This window comes from Microcaecilia unicolor, chromosome 2, assembly GCF_901765095.1.
Source record: "Microcaecilia unicolor chromosome 2, aMicUni1.1, whole genome shotgun sequence".
Taxonomy (NCBI): Eukaryota; Metazoa; Chordata; class Amphibia; order Gymnophiona; family Siphonopidae; genus Microcaecilia; species Microcaecilia unicolor.
In genome coordinates, this window is record NC_044032.1 from 490,707,547 (window position 1) to 490,730,921 (window position 23,375).

Sequence of the window (23,375 nt, forward strand, 5' to 3'; positions counted from 1 at the left end):
GAAGTTACTATTGAGGAAACTACACTTCTCCTTTCTTCCTCAAAATGTACCACCTGTTCCTCTGATCCCATTCCCACCCACCTTCTTAATGCCATCTCTCCTGCTCTTATTCCTTTTATCTGTCACATTCTCAACCTCTCACTTTCCACTGCGACTGTCCCTGCTGCCTTTAAACATGCTGTGGTCACACCTCTCCTTAAGAAGCCTTCACTCGACCCTACTTGTCCCTCTAATTACCGACCCATCTCCCTCCTTCCTTTTCTCTCCAAATTACTTGAGCGTGCTGTTCACCGCCGCTGCCTTGATTTTCTCTCCTCACATGCTATTCTTGACCCACTACAATCTGGTTTTCGCCCTCTCCACTCAACCAAAACTGCGCTTACTAAAGTCTCCAATGACCTATTACTGGCTAAATCCAGAGGTCTCTATTCTATCATCATTCTTCTTGATCTTTCCGCTGCTTTTGACACTGTCGATCACAGCATACTTCTCGATACCCTGTCCTCACTTGGATTCCAGGGCTCTGTCCTTTCCTGGTTCTCTTCCTACCTCTCCCTCCGCACCTTTAGTGTTCACTCTGGTGGATCCTCTTCTACTTCTATCCCTCTGCCTGTCGGCATACCTCAGGGTTCTGTTCTTGGTCCCCTCCTCTTTTCTATCTACACTTCTTCCCTTGGTTCATTAATCTCATCCCATGGCTTTTCCTACCATCTCTATGCTGATGACTCCCAAATCTACCTTTCTACCCCTGATATCTCACCTTGCATCCAAACCAAAGTTTCAGCGTGCTTGTCTGACATTGCTGCCTGGATGTCTCAACGCCACCTGAAATTAAATATGACCAAAACCGAGCTTCTCATTTCCCCCCCCAAACCCACCTCCCCGCTCCCCCCGTTTTCTATTTCTGTTGATGGCTCTCTCATTCTCCCTGTCTCCTCAGCTCGAAACCTTGGGGTCATCTTTGACTCGTCTCTCTCCTTCTCTGATCATATCCAGCAGATTGCCAAGATCTGTCGTTTCTTTCTTTACAACATCCGTAAAATCCGCCCCTTTCTTTCCGAGCACTCTACCAAAACCCTCATCCACACCCTTGTCACCTCTCGTTTAGACTACTGCAATCTGCTTCTTGCTGGCCTCCCACTTAGTCACCTCTCCCCTCTCCAGTCGGTTCAAAACTCTGCTGCTCGTCTCGTCTTCCGCCAGGGTCGCTTTACTCATACTACCCCTCTCCTCAAGACCCTTCACTGGCTCCCTATCCGTTTTCGCATTCTGTTCAAACTTCTTCTACTAACCTATAAATGTACTCACTCTACTGCTCCCCAGTATCTCTCCATACTCATCCTTCCCTACACCCCTTCCTGTGCACTCTGCTCCATGGATAAATCCTTCTTATCTGTTCCCTTCTCCACTACTGCCAACTCCAGACTTCGCGCCTTCTGTCTCGCTGCACCCTACGCCTGGAATAAACTTCCTGAGCCCCTACGTCTTGCCCCATCCTTGGCCACCTTTAAATCTAGACTGAAAGCCCACCTCTTTAACATTGCTTTTGACTTGTAACCACTCGCCTCCACCTACCCTCCTCTCTTCCTTCCCGTTCACATTAATTAATTTGATTTGCTTACTTTATTTATTTTTTGTCTATTAGATTGTAAGCTCTTTGAGCAGGGACTGTCTTTCTTCTATGTTTGTGCAGCGCTGCGTACGCCTTGTAGCTCTATAGAAATGCTAAATAGTAGTAGTAGTAGTAAAGCTTGAGAGAGCACTTTGCAAGATCAGGGCACTACACCAGTGACTTTATGGTGAGAATAATAAAAGACTCTACATAATAAATAGAGACCTTATGTTTATAAATCAACATTGTTTTATTTTAAATACAAAAAATAAAATAATTTAAAAGTGCTGGATTTAGCCAGTAATAGGTCATTGGAGACTTTCTTAAGCGCAGTTTCGGTTGAGTGGAGAGGGCGAAAACCAGATTGTAGTGGGTCAAGAATAGCATGTGAGGAGAGAAAATCAAGGCAGCGGCGATGATTGGCACTCAGTGAACATGTTAATCCCATATCAGGAGAAGCTCTAGTAAGTTGAATGTTGATGTCTTAACTGTGGAGATTTGGAGTGCCCTTCCTAGAAGGGCAGAAGAGTAATTTCACTTTCTTGCCTTCTGAAGATGCATAGTAGCAAAGTGTGAACTCATGTCGAGAGCAAGAGAGTAGTATTTTTGTGACTGATGTTGTTGAATATAATTTGCTGAGAGAAACGGCAGTGATTCAATATTTGTAAGAAATGATGAAGAGGACTATGTGGAGGAATGGCTTAATGGTTAGTGCAGCAGGCTTTGATCCCAGCATCCTGGGTTTGATTCCCACTGCAGCTCCTTATGACCCTGGGCAAGTCACTTAACCCTCCATTGCCTTGGGTACAAAAAAAAGAATATGAACCCTCTAGGGACAGAGAAAGTACCTGCTTATAATGTGTTGATTGTCCTCCGCCTTGAACTTGATGATTACGTGACTTATAAATGCCAGAATTAAATTAAGTTTAATTATAGATTGTTTTTAATACACTTGCTCGTTGAACGGGGAGTTCTTTACCGTCAGCAGCAGATGAATCCAGAGACGTGTGGGTTGTGTCCATCTACCAGCAGGTGGAGATAGAGCACACTGAATTACACTGCCTTATAGGATGGAATGCTCTTTGGTTAGTCAGTATTCTTTACCTCCAGTAGGTGTATGGACAGTCTCTCATCTGTTCTCATCTGTTAGCAGCTCTTAGGTTTCCCCATTCAGTAGAGCTGTGGTGTGTGCAGCTGAGTGGTGTCACCTTGTTGGGGGGGGGGGGGGTACACCTGGTCACCCCCAGGTCCCTCCCCCACCCTGCTGCTCTCACCAACCCTGGCAGCTGAGTGGAGCTTCAGTGGGGCAATGATCTTTCCTCGACCATGCTGTCTGTACCGAATTTAATCTAATGTTACTGTGCAGTGTCCATGAGTCCTGGTGGTGAGCCAGACTGCAACTGTGGGGCAGTACTGCAGGGTGCTTGAGTCCCTTGCCAGGGCCTAGTGGGTTTCCCTGTTCTGATTTCCTTTGGTGTATACAATTGGAGTCCCCTCAATTTTTTTTGTTTTAGCTGTATATGGCTGTGTCTTAAAAAACAAAACCAACAACTGAACCTGGCATTCCTGCAGTTGGGTGAAGCTCTTGCTTATGGCTGTGGGCACCCAGTTTAGGGGGAACCATCTTGCCCACTTAGTTTTTCTACCTATTGTGTGTCATTCATATGGGCCTCCTGCGAGTCAATCGTGTTCCTGGCAGAGTGGGCACATCAGGGCTGCCTTGTGGGGTTATTTTCTTTTGGTGCAGTGGTTCTGGTGTTGCAGAGTGCTAGTTCTGTGTAGTGGCTGGCCGGTAACCTGTAAGACTTAAATTGAGCCTTGTGTACGCATGGCTCTCCATTCTGTTTCTATGGGACATGTTTGTTTCTCTCCTTTTGGGGGCTTCACTTCGAGAGCTGTTCTTACCATGCCCTTGGGGCTTCTCTTGCCGGTCTGTGCATACTGTGCCCTAAGGATTTCTGTGGCCGAGATGTAATTCCCATGGCTGGGATAGATTCACTCCTTCACAGTGCTAGCCTTATTTGGAGAACAGGGGCTCATCTCTGTATTTGATTCTGGCACTGGGATATGTTATTGCATTTTTACATCTGCCACTATTTTCAATGACACCATTTGCTGTCTCCTTTAAAGGCTTCTCTTGGCACATTGGCATGTTCTTCTACTCTTGCTAGATCTTCCTCTGGTCATGTTCATTGCTTTGCTGTAAGTCTTTCTAGCAGCTTCCAGGGCATGGCTGCTCTGTGAGACGTTGGCTGTGGCTTGGGCATTTGGCACCTGCAGTAGTGTCTGGTCACTTTTTTTTTTGCAGGTTTCTCAAAACTCTGGAGCGGTTGGTTGGAGACATAGAGTGCGTTTGGACATTTTGTTCCTCCCTGTCTCGTCTTAGGTTCCTGGCAGCCACAGGCTATAGCTCAGGCACAGCTACCAGTCCAAATCCACTCCTCCAGTGGGTGTCTTTTCCCTGCTGACTGCAGGTTCTTGGCTTAAACCAGTTCCAGGTATTCCAAACCCTCCTGCTTCTTCTTATGCTGGGGGTGAGTTCACTCCTTGGTTTTCCTGAGGGCTTACTCGCCTTTGTCCATGGAGAGCAAACCTACCCTTCTGCAGTCCACTGTGTCTTAGCCGCATGGTGCTGGGTTACACTGACAGTTTTTCAATTCCATGACACGTTCTTCATACCTCCATACAAGCTGCAGCTCAAATATGGAATAGTGTCAGTCTCCTATCGGCCACCTTTTCATTTAGGTACAGTGGAATCTGTCCCCGTAGGACATTGGAGCACTGGTGGTTTGTCTGGGACTTGTCTTCTAAGGACAGGGGTTTTCTTTTCTCCAGAGTTTGGGACCCCTGTGGTCCCAGCCTGGGAGTGGTGCCAGTGGGGGGGCTATTTTGGGTCTGTGCGCTTTCAGTCCTGTGGGGAGAGTTCTAATGTCCCTGATTTACAGGGAATCCTGTTTCTTTTTGTGCATCTATTCTCCCCACTAGAGATTGCGGGGCCTTCCTGCCTGTGAGGAACATTGTTACTGCCTGGACTGGCTGAGTAGGTTTTATGCCTGCTCCAGGACATCTTTGATTCAGGTCGAGGTAGTAGCAGCTTCCATCTTTTGTGGGGATGGTCTTTAGGTTTGGCCATATCTTCACGCTTGGTTCATGTGCAACTCGTCCTATCAGAGGCACCTGCATGTTTCCTACTGGATGATTCTTCTTTATGCCTTGGGATTGTTATGCATTTCCCCAGCGTTGGTGGTTTGCACTGTGAATCTTGGCATGTCTGGAGGTGTTGTTTGACCTGTGCTTAAGAAGTCAAACTGCACATTGAAGTTTTCCTTTCCTCTGTCTGGGTCATGGAAGATCTCCCAGTTCTGGACTCAGTGGCTCTCGATCATTCTTCCATGCATTGGCTTCCCTCTCAGATCTCTTTGGCGGTCACCTCCTTGCTAATACTGTGGGAACAGCCCACCATAAGTGTTCCCTTGCTGGAATAGGCCGCAGGTCCATTTGATCCAGTATTGTCTTTAGACTCTGGCTTTTTCAAGGTCTCAGTTAATGACATGTGAGCCACTGGTACGTTTGCCTTTATGCTGCATATCCCACGAATCAAGGTGGCTTTCCCTAAGCCCACTTTCTCTTATGGCTTACGGGTTCCCTCGTGGAGGTCTTTCCAACTTCATTTTTGCATTCTGCTACACTTTCTACTCATTTCTTCTCTCTTGGTCTGTCCAAAAGACCTCAGTTTCTATGGGTAGCTTCAGGGTAGCCTTCCTCCACAACTTCAGCTGATGCCGCTCTGGCCCAGTCTGTCTGCAGCTTGTCAGCTACTAGGGCATGCCCTTTTCTGTATGTTCAGATTTTTGATTCCTTCCAGGGAACTGTCTGCCAACTTACTGCGGAATGAGGTTGGCATTTTGGTTCATTGCTTGTCCACCTTGGTTCGGGCTTTGGCCGGGCTCATGTCGTTGGAAAGTGGCACTTCTTTTGCACCATTGGATAACACGTTCTTTCAGCTTTGTCTGCTTCTGTGCTCTTTTCAAAGCTAGCTGTTGGCAGGGGCAGCCTGGGCAAAGTTGGTGCACACTCAGAGTGAATGCGTCTCCCTGTCTGCTGGGGGAACGGGTTTCCACGTTCTTTCTGGTCAGATTGGGTTCGCTCTCATGTTCCCTCTACCATTTGCTTGAGTCTGGAGTGATTTGCTTGTGATTGGCTTTTGCAGTTAGGCCGGGTGCCGATGCTCCAGGAGTTTTCTGTTGTGGTACTCCATTTATTTCCTGCAGAGGTGATTCTGCTCTTGGTATCATCTTTCTTCCGACGTTAGTTACGACTTTCCTCTTCATCCACCGGTGTTTCTTCCTCTGAGGTTTGCTCTCTTCTGCTCTACCTGAAAGGTCTCACCTTGTTCTGTTCTCTTGTTCACTTTACTGGGGCAGGTTTTTCATGAAGAATTGTACAGGTACTGTAGTCTCCAAAGCCGCGGTCTTTCACGGGTCACTGAGTCTCGTGCACCAGTTTGTTCCCAACTGGGATCTTCCTTCTGGTCAGTTTCGGCCTTCTCATGCTGTCGTACTTTGGGATGGTGCCCGACTGTTCTCCCTGGAGGTCTGATGTTGGGCGACAACATGGTCTTTCTTATCTGTTTTTTGTCAGTTGCTACCTTTTTGACGTGCCGTTCAATTGGCTGCATTTTTTTGTGTATGGCAACTATCCGAGGGAGCTTCAGGTTCCCACCCTACTTCAGGACTGCTTTGCTACTACATCCCACATGTCTCTGGATTCATCTGCTACATCAAAGGAAAGAAAATTATTAGGTAAGAAACATAATTTTTCATTTCTTATCGTCAGCAGCAGATGAATCCAGAATCCTTGGTTTTGTGGCTTCCAGGATTTCCTATCGGTTGGGGGGTTTATTTTGAATGTTATTGCAGCATTTTTCCCTTACTCTCAGTGGTGGTGATCAGTTTACAAGTTAACAGTTCTGGGTTTGGCACTTTTCCCGCAGGGGAAAGAGAGATGTTATAATTGTGTTTCTTTATGCTTTGTTATGAGAGATACTGGCCAAGGAGCATTCTGTCCTGTAAGGCAGTGCAATTCAGCACGCTCTATCGCCACCTTCTTTTAGATGGACACAACCCACACGTCTCTGGATTCATCTGCTCTGACTAAAGGAAAGAAAATTAGCAGGCAAGAAATATAATTTTTCAGTTTTGGAAGGAGTATGATTACCTTTTGCACCTAGAGGAAACGAGATCAGATAAGTCTGAAATTTTTATTTAACAGATCTGTTAATCACAGTGGTACAGTAGAAGCAGGTACTTGAATAATTTTCCTCGGGCGCAATGATGATAATTTGCTATTTTTCCTAATATGGGATTAACATGTTCACTGAGCACCAATCACTTAAATTATTTTATTTTTTGTATTTAAACTAATAAGATTTGATTTTATAAACATAAAGCCTCATTTATTATGTAGAGTAATTTAGTTTTGAGGACATTTTAAAACAGTCCAGGAACGTAAGACCTTTGAAGTTAAAATGATGAAATATTTTGACACCCACTAGACAGGACTAAACAAAGATCTGGGTTTATCACATCATAAACCATAAAATTATACTACTTTGTAACCCTCTGATCACCCACCATCTCACCCTGTTCCCCCTCATACCCATCCAACCCCGCCCCACACACACCCACTCCTACCTTTCCCCATGAGACTGTAATTGGAATGCTTTTATGTTTCACATATATATTCTGATGTCATTTGCTCATTTCTGAATTTTTGATCTGAAGAAATTATTGCCTTTGAAAACTAATCAAAAAATGTTTCGTTAGTCCAATAAAAACGGTATCATGTTATTTTCTTTTCTTTGTTTTGTTTCTATTTATTACCATCAAATTAAAACTGTTTTCTCGATGATCTTTGACAGAAGGAGATTTGCCGCCGTTTGGTAACTTTTGAGCTTAGGTGGATCAAGTGATGTCATCCTGTGGATATGCTGGAAAATTTGAGCCAAGGAGCTATTAATCATGGACTAAATGAGCATAACCACCAGATCCATACCTGTATTGAAGACTTGAGGAGGACATGGATCTAATCTAGATGATGCAAAATGTACTGGTTTCTGCAAATGTGCAGATTCTTTGAAATAAACTCTGAATTAATTGAAAAGAAAATTCTTTCCCCAATACAGTGTCAAACTCGGACCCTTATTGAACATCTTGATCTAGATTTCTCCTCATAATTATAATTTATTATGAAACAAAACAAAGCCAAATAAGCATGATTTGGTTGGAGAATCATTTCTTCTAAAGCGTGAGAAGGTATCAATCTTTTAGTAAGTCTTTTAAAAAAACCCTCTTGTGGCTCAGTAATAGGATCAGCCAAAAGTTTAGCACAATGTAAATTTTTGGTACCAATATATTTGATTTTATATTCAAAAGCCACTAGTTTCCAGGAATCTTTATCAACAGACTTTCTAGATCTATGCTAAATCCCCTCAGTCTTATATAACACACTGTCTCCTGGAGCTTATGGTTATACCAAGAAGCCTACGTGCCCTTTCTAAATGTAACCTTATTTTTGCTGGGCCATATTTATAAATAAGTTCTTCATTCCAAAGATCAGGTGAGAGGATGAGGATGCCTGTCCTCTCTAAAGGGCTTGGGGTCTATGCTAGTGATATAATAAAGCTTAAACATGTTCTGCAGACCTCAGACAGTTTGTTGCTAAACTAGATGTGCAACAGAAGAAAATCAAAAGAGAAAAAAAGATCTGGCCAAGATAACACTCAATAAACCCTTTGGAGAATAATTATTCTTATAATCTACACATTAAAAATGTGGTATAAATGAGATCTAGAACATTTGCTCTTTCATGAGCTTTTTTTGGGATCTTGCCAGGTATATTGTGACTTGGATTGGCCACTGTTGGAAACAGGATGCTGGGCTTTGATGGACCTTTGGTCTTTCCCAGTATGGCAATACTTATGTACTTATCCAACAAAATCTGGGAGAAACCCAACTCTTACAATGTGTTAAATAAAATTTAATACTACTTCTGCAGCTCCCAATATAATCAAATAAGGATAAACAGTTTCTAAAAACTCTGCTAAATCCTGCATATTAGAGTTTGGGACTCAAAAGTAGACAAAATGCTACCCCATCTAGTGTTCTACACTTCATAAACAAACATATTGTAATTGAATTAAATTCAAAGAGGAATAGCCTATAACAGCTTCTCCTTGATTGAGCTACAGTGTAGTACTTCAGGGAACAGAAAGAAGCTGTGGTCACACCTTTTGTTATCTCAGGTTTCTATTAAAAACAATAAATCCAAAACTCAATTCACCTTTGTCTTGTTTCCCCATTTTGTTGGACAGTCCTTAGCTAGGAAGTCCAGGTTTGAGTGCTAGTTTGTTTTCAGAGATACAACTGTGACAGATCTTTGCAGACAACTGATCACTAATCACACAGACCTACTTTCCTTTCAGAGTTGTTCATCAATCTAAAGAAAGGGAAAAGAACATTAAAACGGAGGTAGTTGCAGGGATGTGATTTCGTGAAAGGTCTACATATATTTATCAAGTGCTAAAAACCTTTTTGTGAGATCCACCTCTCACATGAAGTCCCGTCTGGCACTACCTCTTTAAAGCTGAGAAGGGACAGGGATCCTTTGCCTCTAGGTGCTTTCTTTGCCTGTCAATTTCCAGCCTGTCTGTCTCTTTTCAAAAGCAGAACGTTGGCACGTAAACATTTTCAAAAATTGAATCATCTTTTTCAATCTATGAACACCGTATATTAAATATATAGGTAACACTATATATACCTTCTTTTACCATATTTTGACAATTGAATTTTCTTTTCTTACTAGACAGCAGGAATTTTCTTTCAGAAACTGGCAAAAATAATGGACCTTTAATTTAGCACTGAGGCGTTCTGGGAGATGGAATAGTAGCTTCTAGACTATAGGTTTATTATTATTATATATTTTTTAATGGAGTCGCATGCATAATTTTACAGCTTTGTACCAGGATTCTAGCTAAGCAGCTTTGAGCTATGCTCTGCCAGTGCAAGGGTGGTGCAATGACATTACACTTTAATCACCAAGGGAACAGGCAGATTCCTTGTGATTTGAAAATGCAATATTGCACTTTCCCCACCGGCAGAGAACGTCAACTGAAAGCTGTTTAGTAGGAATCCTGCTGTATACATACCTAGTTAGATTGAAAGAAGACAAAGTTTAGGAGTACCACTTCCTGTTTGATGCCAAACAGAAGTATCATTGTGATGAGGTAAATTCTTAATTCATGAACAACCAGTTCTGCCACACAGTTTAAAAACATTTCTAGCTTCAGCTAGCATCTGAGATTCCTACTACATAAAGTGTCTTCAGATGCATCCATGTTCTTGAAGATTTTTTTCTACTAGTTTTTAAGATTGTATTTGTTTTATTCATAGGCTTTCTGTGAAGAATTGGAGTCTATGATCCAAGAGCAGTTTAAGAAAGGAAAGAACCCAACTGGTCTGTTGGCATTACAACAGATTGCTGACTTCATGACTACAAATGTACCAAATGTCTATCCAGCAGCACCCCAAGGTGGAATGGCTGCCCTAAACATGAGTGAGTGTATGACACAAGCTGTATATATTGCATAATTTGTAGTATGATGTCAATGTTTCTGTGATACCAGTGAAAACCATCACGTTAAGAGCTGTCGGAATTAAACAGTAGTTACATTAGTTTTGTCAGTTGCAAGTATGGAAGAAGTTATCCAAGAATGAGAAGGCCAAAAAAATACTGCAAATAAAGGGAAACTCTAAAGGCTGGTAAAAATTTTAATTGTTGACATTTAATTTACAAATGTGGTGCAAGATGAAATAACATTAGTGACCTGTCCTTATTTGTTCCTGTTAAGCTGCTAATGTGAGTTATTTCATTTTGCCTATCTTTGCTGCTATAGTGTACAGTGGGTATGGAAGTGTACAACCTCTTGAATATTCTTTGTTTTATATCGGTTTTACATATGTTTAAATCATTTTTTTTGTCTGCTCACCAACATACTGTACTCTATACCTTTATGGGGAGACAAAGCATATCTCCAAAAATCAAAACTTAAATGGGACAATTGATGTGTTCCTCTCTCCCTCCCCACACACATACACTCTCCACCATCACTATCGCCATGCATCAGTATGATGGAACCACTTTTGGCAGCAGTTACAACTATGAGTCTGAATATTCTTTACAAATCTGTTCAGCTGGCCTGGGGCCAAGATGGCTTTGGAGGTGGTGGTGTGAGTGTTTGCTCCAAGAAGCTGTGAGAGAACGACTGAGCTTGTCACCCAGTTATGGGGAAAAGGAAGGCTAAATGGGTGGTTAACCTCTCTACCCCTATGCAGACTACCTTATCAGCTCAACTGACCGTTGGAGGCATTTGGAGTAGCTCCAGTGCGAGTCCAGGATTTTCCTTTGAGAGTGTTATGTTTTTTCTTGGAAGGGAACAAAAGGGGAGTGGGGTGTCTTTGAACTCCAAAGCATGAGCTGCCCCACTGCGATGACGAGTATTCCTGGAGAGTTGGCATCTGACCTCGTGGAAGGGGAACAGAATGGGAGTGGGGTGTTTTCGAGTCCCGAAGCATGAACTGCCCCACCGCGATGACAAGCATTCCTGGAGAGTTGGCATCTCACCTCGCAGTGTGCTCGACATCTACAGTGCGGTCAGGTGTGGAGGGGAGCCCTCACTGAGGAAATGGCTTTACCAAGCCCGCTAGCTGTGAGACCCGCTGTTTTTTGGCGAGACCAGGATGATTCTGCTCTGGTGAAAGGTGGATTAAGGAAACCTGCAGCTATGGAAGTGCTGTGGGAATCTATCAGAAGTCTATAGTCATCTCTCTCCAAGTCAGTGAGTAAATTGGATTCTGATGTCAAGATGTATATGGATACTGTAAAAAGATTTGGGGGAAGGATATAACCAGTATTCAAGTCAAGTAGCTCAAATTGAGGAACAGATAACTGGCATACAAGATACAGTGGAGACCTAAATTCGGGATTGTGGAGCTGTTGCTTAGAAATTGGAGTACTTTGTATATAAAATCAACTTAGGGGAAATAATTTAAGGTTCCTCAATTTTTCAAGGTTGCCTTTTATATCACCTACTGCTATGCTTCAGAAGTATCTAAGAGATGTTTTGGAATTTTCCCCTGATGATATACTTCCTGTTCCTCGTGTGCAATATCTGCCTGGTGGGAAGAGAGAGAGAGATTCTTTGGGAATAGACCAACAAGCCTCATTTGAACCTCTGAACTTAACAGGTTTTTTGGAAAGTTCATTAGACATGGTTACAGGTCAAGCCACTGTATTGATCTGTTTTGCCTTGAACTAGACCGGAACACGGTACATAGACTTTACTTTAAAAAAATAAATACACAAATAATGGGTTTCAAGTCTTTCCTGATTTATCATGAGAGAGACAGAAAAGGCTATAAAGATTTTTTGGCCTTATGGGCCCAGGTCTTGGCCTTAGGTGCTAGTTTATATTGAGATTTCCGTGCTGATGTTTTGTAACCTTTAAGAGTAAGCATTTCTTATTCTGTGATTCCCAATCATTGGAAAAATTTCTGGAAGTTAGAGAAGTAAAATCTAAACTGATGGTTGAAATCCCAGTTGCGTCTGCTTAATTCTCGGCCTGAATCTGTATTCACACTCCACTGCTTCAATTTAGAATTGTTTAATTTCATCATTTCTGTTTCTTATATATCAGGTTTCTTAATTTGGTGGACGAATGTTACTGATGATTCAAATTATTATAAAGTTTCTTGTAGTGTAATTTCTATTTCTATTTTGTGGCTATTGTGCATTTTGTTATTACATTTATTTTTATTTTGAATTTGTTTTATTTCAATATATAAACAAGCATACAGACTTGTTTCAGAAATACAGCAAGAATATAACAAAAGTAAAGTTTCTATATAACTAAACAAATAAAGATCACGCTTCCTTAGACCACTAAATAATATACAAATTGGAGGCGAAATGAATAGAGAAGTTTACATATTCATAATAACTGTATTAAATTAAATAGGCAGCATGTCTCTCATTTTCTTACATTTATTTTTAAATGCAATAAAAATAAAATTAAAAAAGTTATTTAAAAAACTGTTCAAACTCTTGTTTAAGCTCTGCCAGATTCTTTGGGGAGCAATTAGACAGCAGTCTTCAAATTGTTCCACAGATTTTTGATTGGATTGAGGTCAGGGCTCTGCCTAGGCCAGTTAACTACATTTACCCTTTTTTTGTTTCTCGTTAGCTACTCGTTTTGACTGTGTGCTTTGTATTGCCATGCTGAAAAGTGAATTGCTTTCTTGGTTTCAGCTTCCTTGTAGAGGGCAGCACTTTTTTTTTATTAAGGTCATTTCTGAGCTCTTCATTCATTGCCCCTTCCTGATAAATGCTAATGCGAACATCCCCATAACCTGTTGCTGCCATTGCCTTGCTTCACTGTAGGTGTATTGCCTTCTGGGTGATGTACTGCACATAACATAACACTTTGCGCTTAGTGCAGAAAGTTCTATTTTAGTTTTGTTAAATCACAACATTCTTTTTGACCACATATCTATAGAATTTCATGCGTATTCTTTTTATACTTCTAATGAGATTCAAGGTAGATCTTCTTGGCTAACGGCATCCTTGTCACTCTGTTATACAGGCCGATTTGTGAAGTGCTTGGGATATTGTCACTTGCACACTTTGACCAGTCTGAGCCATGGAAACCTGTAACTTTTTCAAAGTTGCCATTGGCCTATTGACTGCCTCCCTGAACAATCTTCTCCTTGCTTGTTCGTCCAGGTTGGATGTATGGCTTGATATGCAATTGGGGCTTGGTGGTGCTTATATACTTTCCACTTCTTAATAGTCATCCTGAATGTGCTCCAAGGGATATTCAAGAACTCTGGAGTTCTTTCATACTGGTGATATTCAACCAATGTGTTTACAGACACTGATTGAGAACCAAGAGCTGGGGGAGGTATGTCACCAAAAATGTACCTGGACAGCAAGTCTGTGCTTTTCTTAAGAACTTTGAGAAACTCAAGAACTTGAGAAAATCAAGAGCCAGGGAGCTAGGTACTTTAAAATCCCTATAACTGGTCCCTATTCCTGCTTCCACACTACCAGCCCCAAATGTAAATTTTGTGTATCTGATGATCCTCTTACTGGCAGACACTACCACTACATCCTGCACCTCTGCTGACAACAGCCTGGGCTAGAGGTTCAACATTCTGCACTCTCCTCATGATCATAATCACAGCTACCAGTCTGGGCCAGGATGAACAGACAAATGTAGAAATGTTATTGGAAATTAGGGAGGCTAACTGGGAATACAATAATAATGGGTGATTTCAATTACCCTGATATTGACTGGGTAAATTTTAACATCAGGGCGTACTAGGGAGGTAAAATTCCTTGACGAAATCAAGGACTGCTTTATGGAGCAGCTGGTATAGGAGCCGATGAGAAGGAAAAATTGTAGACCTAGTGAAGCGCATGATCTAGTGCAGGAGGTAATGGTGATGGGGCCGCTTGATAACAGTGATCATATGATCAGATTTGATATTAGCTTTATAGTAAGTATACGCAGGAAATCCAATACATTAACGTTTAACTTTCAAAAAGGAGACTATGATAAAATGAGAAGAACGGTGAAAAAAAAACTTAGGAGCTGCTGCAAGGGTCATAACTTTACATCAGGTGTGGATGCTGTTCAAAAATGCCATCCTGAAAGCCCAGGGCAAATATATTCCGTGTATTAAGAAAGGAGGGAGAAAGACCAAATGACAGCCAGCATGGTTAAAAAGTGAGGTGAAGGAAGCTATTAGAGCTAAAAGAAAATCCTTCAGAAAATGGAAGAAGGAACTGACTGAAACTAATAAGAAACAGCATAAGGAATGTCAAGTCAAATGCAAAGCACTGATAAGGAAGGCAGAGAGGGACTTTGAAAAAAAGATTGCGTTGGAGGCAAAAACACATATGGGCTCATTTTCGAAAGAGAAGGACGCCGATCTTTCGACACAAATCGGAAGATGGACTTCCTTCTCACAGAAACTTCCAAATCAGTATAATCGAAAGCCGATTTTGGACGTCCCCAACTGCTTTCCGTCGCAGGGACAGCCAAAGTTCAAGGGGGTGTGTCAAAGTGTAGCGAAGGCGGGACTTGGATGTGCCTTCACCCATAATCGAAAAAAAGATGGACGTCCCTGACGAACACTTGGATGTTTTTTTACCTGGTCATGTTTTTCTTACGACCAAGGCACAAAAGGTGCCCAAAATGAATAGATGACCACTGGAGGGAATCGGGGATGACCTCCCCTTACTCCCCCAGTAATTACCCCCTCCCACCCTAAAAACATATCTTTAAAAATGTTAATTGTCAGCCTCAGATGTCATACGCAGGTCCATGACAGCAGTATGCAGATCCCTGGAGCAGTTTTAGTGGGTGCATTGCACTTCAGACAGGCGGACCCAGGCCCATACCCCTCCTACCTGTTACGTTTGTGGAGGAGAAAAGCGAGCCCTCCAAAACCCACCACAAACCCACTGTATCCACATCTAGGTGCTCCCCCTTCACTCATAAGGGCTATTGTAGTGGGTGTACAGTTGTGGGTAGTGGGGTTTGGGGTGGGGGTTTGGGGGGCACAGCACACAAGATAAGATCTATGTACCTGGGAGCAATTTTTGAAGTCCACTGCAGTGCCCCCTAGGGTGCTCGGTTGGTGTCCTGGCATGTGAGGGGGACCAGTGCACTACAAATGCTAGCTCCTCCCATGACCAAATGGCTTGAGTTTGGTCATTTCTGAGAAGGACGTCCTTGTTTTCAAAAATCTCCAAAAATCAGAAACATCCATGTCTACGGACGACCAAATCTAGGGATGACCAAATTTAAGGATTTGGATGTCCCTGACCATATTATCGAAACAAAAGATGGACGACCATCTTGTTTCGAAGATACGGGGCCGCTGGATTGGGACATTTTGCGAGGACATCCAACTCAAAACTTAGACGTCCCTTTTGAAAATGCCCCTCGTAGTATAAATGTTTTTAGGTACATTAAAAGCAAGAAGCCGGCAAAAGAATCAGTTGGACTGCTAGATGACCGAGGGGTAAAAGGGGCAATCGGGGGAAACAAAGCCATACGGAGAGATTAAATTAATTCTTTGCTTCGGTCTTCACCGAGGAAAATTTGGGAGAGATAACCGGTGCCTGAAATGTTATTCAAAGCTGACTAGTCAGAGAAACTGAACGAACGGAGCAGACTCAGGAAAGATGTCAGGAAGTATTTTTTCACAGAGAGGGTGGTGGACGCTTGGAATGCCCTCCCGCGGGAGGTGGTGGAGATGAAAACGGTAACGGAATTCAAACATGCGTGGGATATGCATAAAGGAATCCTGTGCAGTAGGATTGGATCCTCAGCAGCTTAGCCGAAATTGGGTGGTGGAGCAGGTGGGGGAAGAGGGGTTGGTGGTTGGGAGGTGAGGATAGTGGAAGGCAGACTTATACGGTTTGTGCCAGAGCCGGTGATGGGAGGCGGGACTGGTGGTTGGGAGGCGGGAAATACTGCTGGGCAGACTTGTACGGTCTATGCCCTGAAAAAGGCAGGCACAAATCAAGGTAAGGATACACATATGAGTTTATCTTGTTGGGCAGACTGGATGGACTGTGCAGGTCTTTTTCTGCCGTCATCTACTATGTTACTATGAAATCTCTATAAATCTGAAGGATGTAATGGGACAATCTGACAAACTGAAGAGTAGCAAATCTCCTGACCAGATGGTATTCATCCCAGAGTACTGATAGAATGGAAAAATGAACTCGTGGAACTATTGTTAGTAATATGTAATTTATCTTTAAAATTGAGTCTGGTACCAGAAGATTGGAGGGTGGCCAATCTAAAGCCGCTATTTAAAAAAGGTTCCAGAGGAGATCTGGGAAATTATAGACCGGTGAGCCTGACGTCAATGCCTGGCAAAATGTTAGAGACTATTATAGTTCAATCATTTTTATTGATGTTCTACTTTCCAAACAATCATAACATTTCCGTTTTATCTTCCATTAAGTTATCACTGTGTTATACATAAACAGAACTCCCACAACTGGAACATCTTATTCTTTTTCCCCCTTTTTCCCCCCCTCCCCTCCCTTGTCCCCCCCTCCCTCCCCCCTCCTCTCCCTCCCCTCCCCTCTCCCCATTATTTCCAGTTCAAGGTTGCCACAGGCCTGATTGTCACTGTTAATATCTATAAATGTTCAAATGTTCAACAGGCGGCTTCTTGCCGCCGGGGACAAAGTCATCCAAAACGGAGCCCACCGTGTTTTAAATTTCTGTCCTGCTGATGATGATATATCTCCCACTCCAACTCTCTCCAGGCGCAATAGTGTGATCATTTGTGTTCGCCATTGTTGGACATTTGGTTCCTCTGCAGATAGCCACTTTATGAGGATAACCTTTTTTGCCATAACAGTAGTCCGCACAGCAAAGTCTCTCAAACCTTTTGGTGTTGGTTTTCCCAAAGCCGGTCGGCCAAACAACAGTTCGGCGTCCAGTTTCCAACTTGTCGCCCACCATCTGCTCACTTGTTGTGTAACTTGTGTCCAAAAACGTTGGATATGTGGGCATGTCCAAAACATGTGTCCTAAAGTTGCACCTTCCCCCCCGCACTTAGGGCAGGCGCCATCTGGCGATATTCCCATATGGAAAGCTCTTCTGGGCGGGATATACCAGCGCAGTACCACTTTATATTGTAATTCCCAGTGCGACTGGGCCCACATTGACCTTCTCATGCTTAAAATGTGCGTTCTGTATATTTCTTCAGGCAGTGTTAGACCCAAGTCCATATTCCATGCTTGGGCTATAACATTATATTGTATTTCTGATGCTGTATCTCTGATGTGCCTGTGGTGGAAGGATAGTGGCACCTTCTGTTGTGCAGAGAGTGAAAAGGCATCTGCTAACTCTTCTTGGACGTCCTCCGTTAAATTCTCCCATTCCAAACTTTTCACATAGTGCCGCAGTTGGTAATAATGAAATATGTCTGTGTCCGGCAAGGAGAATTCCTTCTGCAATTCTGGAAATGGTTTAAGCTTCCCTTCTACAGTCAGTACATGATTCAGATAAGTGATCCCTTTAGTTTTCCACACTACAAATCTAGGATACAGGTTTCCTGGTGGAAATGAAGGGTTCCCACAAAGCGCCAGAAAAGGTGTGACTGTGTGTTTAAACTGATGCAACCTGCACACCCAGCGCCACACTGCTCGCGCGGTGGGCATAATTCCTGTCATTTCAAGAACCTCTGGGTGAACTCCTGTTCCTGAATGTAACATATGACTAAAATGAGTGTCCCCCATCAGTTTTAACTCCATCGTTGTTGCTGTGTAGTGCTGCATGTCTCTGTACCAATCTGTAATATGTCTCATCCCTCCTGCTACCGTTATGTGCCTCAAACTAATTAAACCCAGACCCCCGTATTCTGCCGGAGTCTGTAATATAGCTATAGGGGCTCTTGGTTTTTTGCCCTTCCATAAAAAAGCTTGTGTAATTCGATTCAACTTTTTTTCATCTTTGCTTTTTAAATATAATGGTAAGACCTGAAAAGTATATAACCATCTAGGTATAATGATCATATTAAATAGCGCTATCCGGCCTAATAATGATATTGGATATGTAGACCAGGTGTGTAATGCTGCTCTTGTGTCTGTCATTAATTTTGTTACATTAACTTCATACAGCTTGGAAAGATCTCTTGGTATTCTGACTCCTAAATACTTAAGAGAGTCCCCCTCCCATGTTAGGGGGAATTGATTTTTCCAAGATGTTTTATTTTCTCCCATTATATCGAGCACCTGTGTTTTCTGAACATTAAGGGTAAAACCTGATAGCACCCCAAAATCTTCTATTATAGAAAATAAATTCGGCATGGAGCTTCTAGGATTTTGCATTACCACCAGAAGGTCGTCCGCAAATGCCAGCACCTTTACCAGCTCTCCACCCACTTCTATCCCTTCCACCTCTCTTCCCCTCTGGATAGTCTGGATAATAGGCTCTATTGTTAGTATAAAAAGTAATGGGGAGAGAGGGCACCCCTGTCTGGTACCTCTGCTCACTGGAAACACTTCTGTATTCACTCCATTGATACTTATTAATGCTTTGGGATCTGTATACAGTGTCTTGATCGCCTGTAGGAACCAACCTCGGAATCCCATGTGGCCCAACACCCCAAACATATATTGCCAATTTACTTTATCAAAAGCCTTTTCGGCATCTAAGCTAACCGCCATAGCTGGTGTTTCCCGCTGTTGGCAGTGCGCTATGGCTAGTAACAATTTTCTCATATTTTTAACTATTTGTCTATTTTGTACAAATCCCACCTGTTCCTGGCCGATCAACTCAGGCAATATACCGGCCAGTCTGTCTGCCAGTATTCTTGCCAGTATCTTTACTTCTACATTCAGCAGGGAAATCGGTCTGAATGAGTCTGCCTTGTCAGCTATTTTCCCGGGTTTTAACAGCAAGATTATTTGTGCCTCATTGGCATGATCTGGGAATGTACCCTGCTCCACCACTTGATCATAGTACGCCGTTAAGGGCCCTGTGATCTGCATCTGTAATAATTTATAGAATTCCCCAGTAAGTCCGTCGGGGCCAGGCGCTTTAAAGTGTTTTAACGTTTTTAATACCTTTTGTAGTTCCTTCCCGGATATAGGTTCATTTAATTGGGCTATCCCCTGCTGTCCCACTTGTGGTAACCCCAACGCTGTCAGATGTTCTTCTAGTTGTTGTTGATCTAGCTGGCCTGGGGATGTGTATAACTTTGAAAAATGTGTTCTCAATATCTCTGCTATTTTTTCTGAATTGTTCTGAGCTTTTCCTTGTTGATCCCTTATGGTTGTGATAACTCGAGAGGGCCCCCATGTTTTTGTTATGCGAGCCAGCATCGGTCCTACCCTATCTCCATATCTTTGGAATTTGTATTTTTGATAGTGTAAGGTTCTTGTAGCCCTCTCATGTAACAGTGCATTAAGAGTTACCTGTGCTGCATGATGTGCCTCCTTATTGTTTCTTGTAGGGTCCCTGACCAAGCGTTTTTTTGCTATGCTTAGCTCCTTTTCTAACTGTACTATAGCTCTAGCAATTTTCTTATTTCGGGCGCTCACATAAGCAATTACCGCTCCCCTAAGCACTGCTTTTGCTGTGGACCAATATAATATCGGGTTTTCTGAATGCTGCTGGTTAAAGGTTTCAAATTCTTCCCATTTCTGATGGAGATATCCAACAAACTCCTTCTGTTTATACAAGTATGTCGGAAATCTCCATCCCCTTGCCCCTTGATAATACGGTGGTGCTTCCAGGTCTATCCAAACCATCGCGTGATCAGAAATTTCTTCCGGGCCTATGCTAGCCTCCAGCACCCACGGGAATAGCCCTTGATCTACTAGTATGTAATCTATTCTTGAGTATGTACCATGTGCCCTTGAGAGATGCGTGTAATCTCGCTCCCCGGGGTGCAGTGCCCTCCAAGCATCCACCAGATTTAATTGGTGGTTAAGATCTGAAAGAGCTCTAGATCTAGGGCCCCCTCGGTGTGCCCCCTTTGGAGAGGAACAGTCCATCTGTGGGTCTCCCACCAGATTAAAATCTCCCATTATTATTAGTTTTAGGGTTTGGTGTGGTATACATTTGCGAATTATTTCTTTAAAAAAGGCTTTATCATAATTATTCGGTGCATATAGTGCTAATAACAAAATTTCCCTGTTTTGTAACCACAAATGTATTAGCACATACCGACCCTGGGGGTCTGCACTAATCAGCTCTGACCTGGCCTGTAACCCTTTTCTAAGCAAGATTGCCACTCCTCCTTTCCTGCCTTCCTGTGTTGCTGCATGTACTTCCCCCACCCAACTCCTTTTTAGTTTCTTATGTTCTTCTATGGTTAACCGTGTTTCCTGGAGGCACGCAATATCTGCTTTATGCCTTTTTAATGATGTTAATATTTTTGCCCTTTTTATTGGTGATGTAATTCCTCCCACATTCCAGGTGATAATCCGGGTTCCTTTACCCATAACCTCCTATAGGTCTATTCCTATTCTGTGTGTTTTTGTGTTCCTTGCCATCAGGCGCCCAGCCTCGCCCGATAGCCTCTCTTTTTCCCCTCTGCCCCTTTAGCAGTTGTCGCCTTTTCCTATAATAGGTCTTACTAATGCTACATATTATGTTCGCCTTCAACAACCTTGTACCATACTTTATGTCATCTATACCCCTCTCCCCTACCCTCTGTTTGTCCCCCCTCCCCTTCATTCCCTCCCTCCCTTCTTCTGCTACCCTTTGTGACCCCCCATATATCCCCATCTCTTCCCTATACAAGAAGAAGAAGTCTTGTGTGATGTTGGCAACCCCTCCCCCCAGCCCGACCTTTCCTTATGCATTTTAACCTGCCCCTTATGGTCTTTCCACTCCAACCGAGTTTACATTTTTTAAATTTCCTTTCCCTTCTACCATTCCTCTGCTAAGTCATTCCTTTCTCGCCCTGTGGAAAACATTGTTAACTTCTCTTAACTTTTTAAACATTCTGTATAACATCAATATAACTGAAAGTTTTAAAGTCCTTTCTACATTGCAGTCTCTACCCTGGCATAGCATTTTCTCACCGTGCCATTGAAAAAAAAAAGTGGAATCTCTCCCTGATCTGCATCCATCCTGTTTTTCAAGTCTGGTCCTTCATGCTCCTCTCCATAGTTGTCATGAACTTCTTTGCTGCTTCTGGCGTTTCAAATGTTTTCCAGGTTCCTTTATATTGTATCTTTAGTAGTGCAGGATAGATAAGCATGAATCTATTGTTAGTCTCAAAAAGCTCTTTACATAAAGGAGTAAACTGCTTCCTCTTTTCCTGAAGCGCTGGCGAGTAGTCCTGGAAGACCCTTACCGGGCTTCCCTCATATTGCAATGTTTCTCGTTTCTGCCTGGCTCCTCTCATAATCTCCATTTTATGAATAAAATTATGGATTTTTGCTATTACTACGCGTGGCCGCATCATTCCTTCTTGTTTGCGGCCCATCCTGTGGGCCCGCTCCAAACACAGTGGGCCTACGCTGTCTGAGAGGGCGAATTCCGTTTTCAGCCATCTTTCCAGAATGGTAGGCAGCAGTGAGTCAGTGATTGTTTCTGGAATCCCTACTATGCGGATGTTCGATCTCCTTGACCTGTTTTCCAGGTCGTCTATTTTGTAGTCCTGCAGGCGGACTTGTTTCTGCAGCTCCTCCATTGTTTTCTGTCTCTCCGCCGCTCCGTCTTCACTATCAGACATCCGTTTCTCCAATTCGCCGGTTCGGCGTACTGTATCTGCCAATCGTTCCTCGAGCCCCGCGATTTGGTCCGATAGCTGTTTTAGTTGGGGTTCCAGAGCCCCTTTTACCGCCTCTGTGATTTGCTGGAGCTGCAAGGTGGTAAATGGCGGCTGTGTTTGTTGTCCTGATCCCGGGCTACGCGCCATCTTGGATTCGCCCGCTGCTTGCGTTTTGTCAACGTCTTTTTTCCCCGCTTTTCCGGGCATCTCGACGTTTCCCCTGATAACGAAGGGGTCCATACACTGGACTCGCTGTGATTTCTTGGTCTGGGTGTTCCGGTTTGTGTTTCAAGATGATTTCGGGCGCTTAGGTTCGGGGCTGCCTCGGAGAGGAACTAAAACACGTCCGTTCCTCTCAATGCATCACGGGACCTCTCTCGTTAGAGACTATTATAAAGAACAGAATTACAGAGCATATTCAAAAGCATGGATTAATGAAACAAAGCAAACATAGATTTAGTAAAGGGAAATCTTGTCTCACCAATCTACTATGTTTCTTTGAAGGAGTGAACAAACATGTTGATAAAGGTGAGCCGGTCAATATTGTGTATCTGGATTTTCAAAAGGCGTTTGACAAAGTACCTCATGAAAGACTCCAGAGGAAATTGGAGAGTCATGGGATAGGAGGTAGTGTTCTATTGTGGATTAAAAACTGGTTAAAGGATAGAAAACAGAGTAGGGTTAAATGGTCAGTATTCTCAGTGGAGAAGGGTAGATAGTGGAGTTCCCCAGGGGTCTGTGCTGGGACCACTACTTTTTAACATATTTATAAATGATCTAGGGATGGGAGTAACTAATGAGGTAATTAAATTTGCTGTTGACACAAAGTTATTCAAAGTTGTTAAATCGTGAGGATTGTGAAAAATTACAAGAGAACCTTATGAGACTAGGAAACTGGGTGTCTAAATGGCAGATGGCGTTTAATGTGAGCAAGTGCAAAGTGATGCATGTGGGAAAGAGGAACCCGAACTATAGCTACGTAATGCATGGTTCCACGTTAGGAGTCTCCAACTAAGAAAGGGATCTCGGTGTTGTTGTTGATGGTACATTGAAACCCTCTGCTCAGTGTGTTGCGGCAGCTAAGAAAGCAAATAGAATGTTAGGTATTATTAAGAAAGGAATGGAAAACAAAAGTGAGGACGTTATAATGCCTTTGTATTGGTCCATGGTGCGACCGCACCTCGAATATTGTGTTCAATTCTGGTTACCACATCTCAAAAAAGATACAGTTGAAAATAGAAAAGGTACAGAGAAGGGCAACAACATTGTTAAAGGGGATGGGACGACTTCCCTCTGAAGAAAGGCTGAAGCGTCTAGGGCTCTTCAGCTTGGAGAAAAGACGGCTGAGGGGAGATATGATAGAGGTCTATAAAATAATGAAT

General features: G+C 43.0%; 1 protein-coding gene across 4 annotated transcripts in view; it reads left to right on the top strand.

Annotated features, from left to right (window-relative positions):
- Nucleotides 1–23,375, top strand: part of ADD1 (adducin 1) — a 293,072-nt gene that overhangs the window by 90,509 nt on the left and 179,188 nt on the right. For all 4 annotated transcript variants that reach the window (XM_030191131.1, XM_030191128.1, XM_030191129.1 and 1 more), the window contains exon 3: nt 10,063–10,225. In XM_030191131.1, coding sequence (XP_030046991.1) covers nt 10,063–10,225 — 163 coding nt within the window. The remainder of the gene's footprint in view (nt 1–10,062; nt 10,226–23,375) is intronic.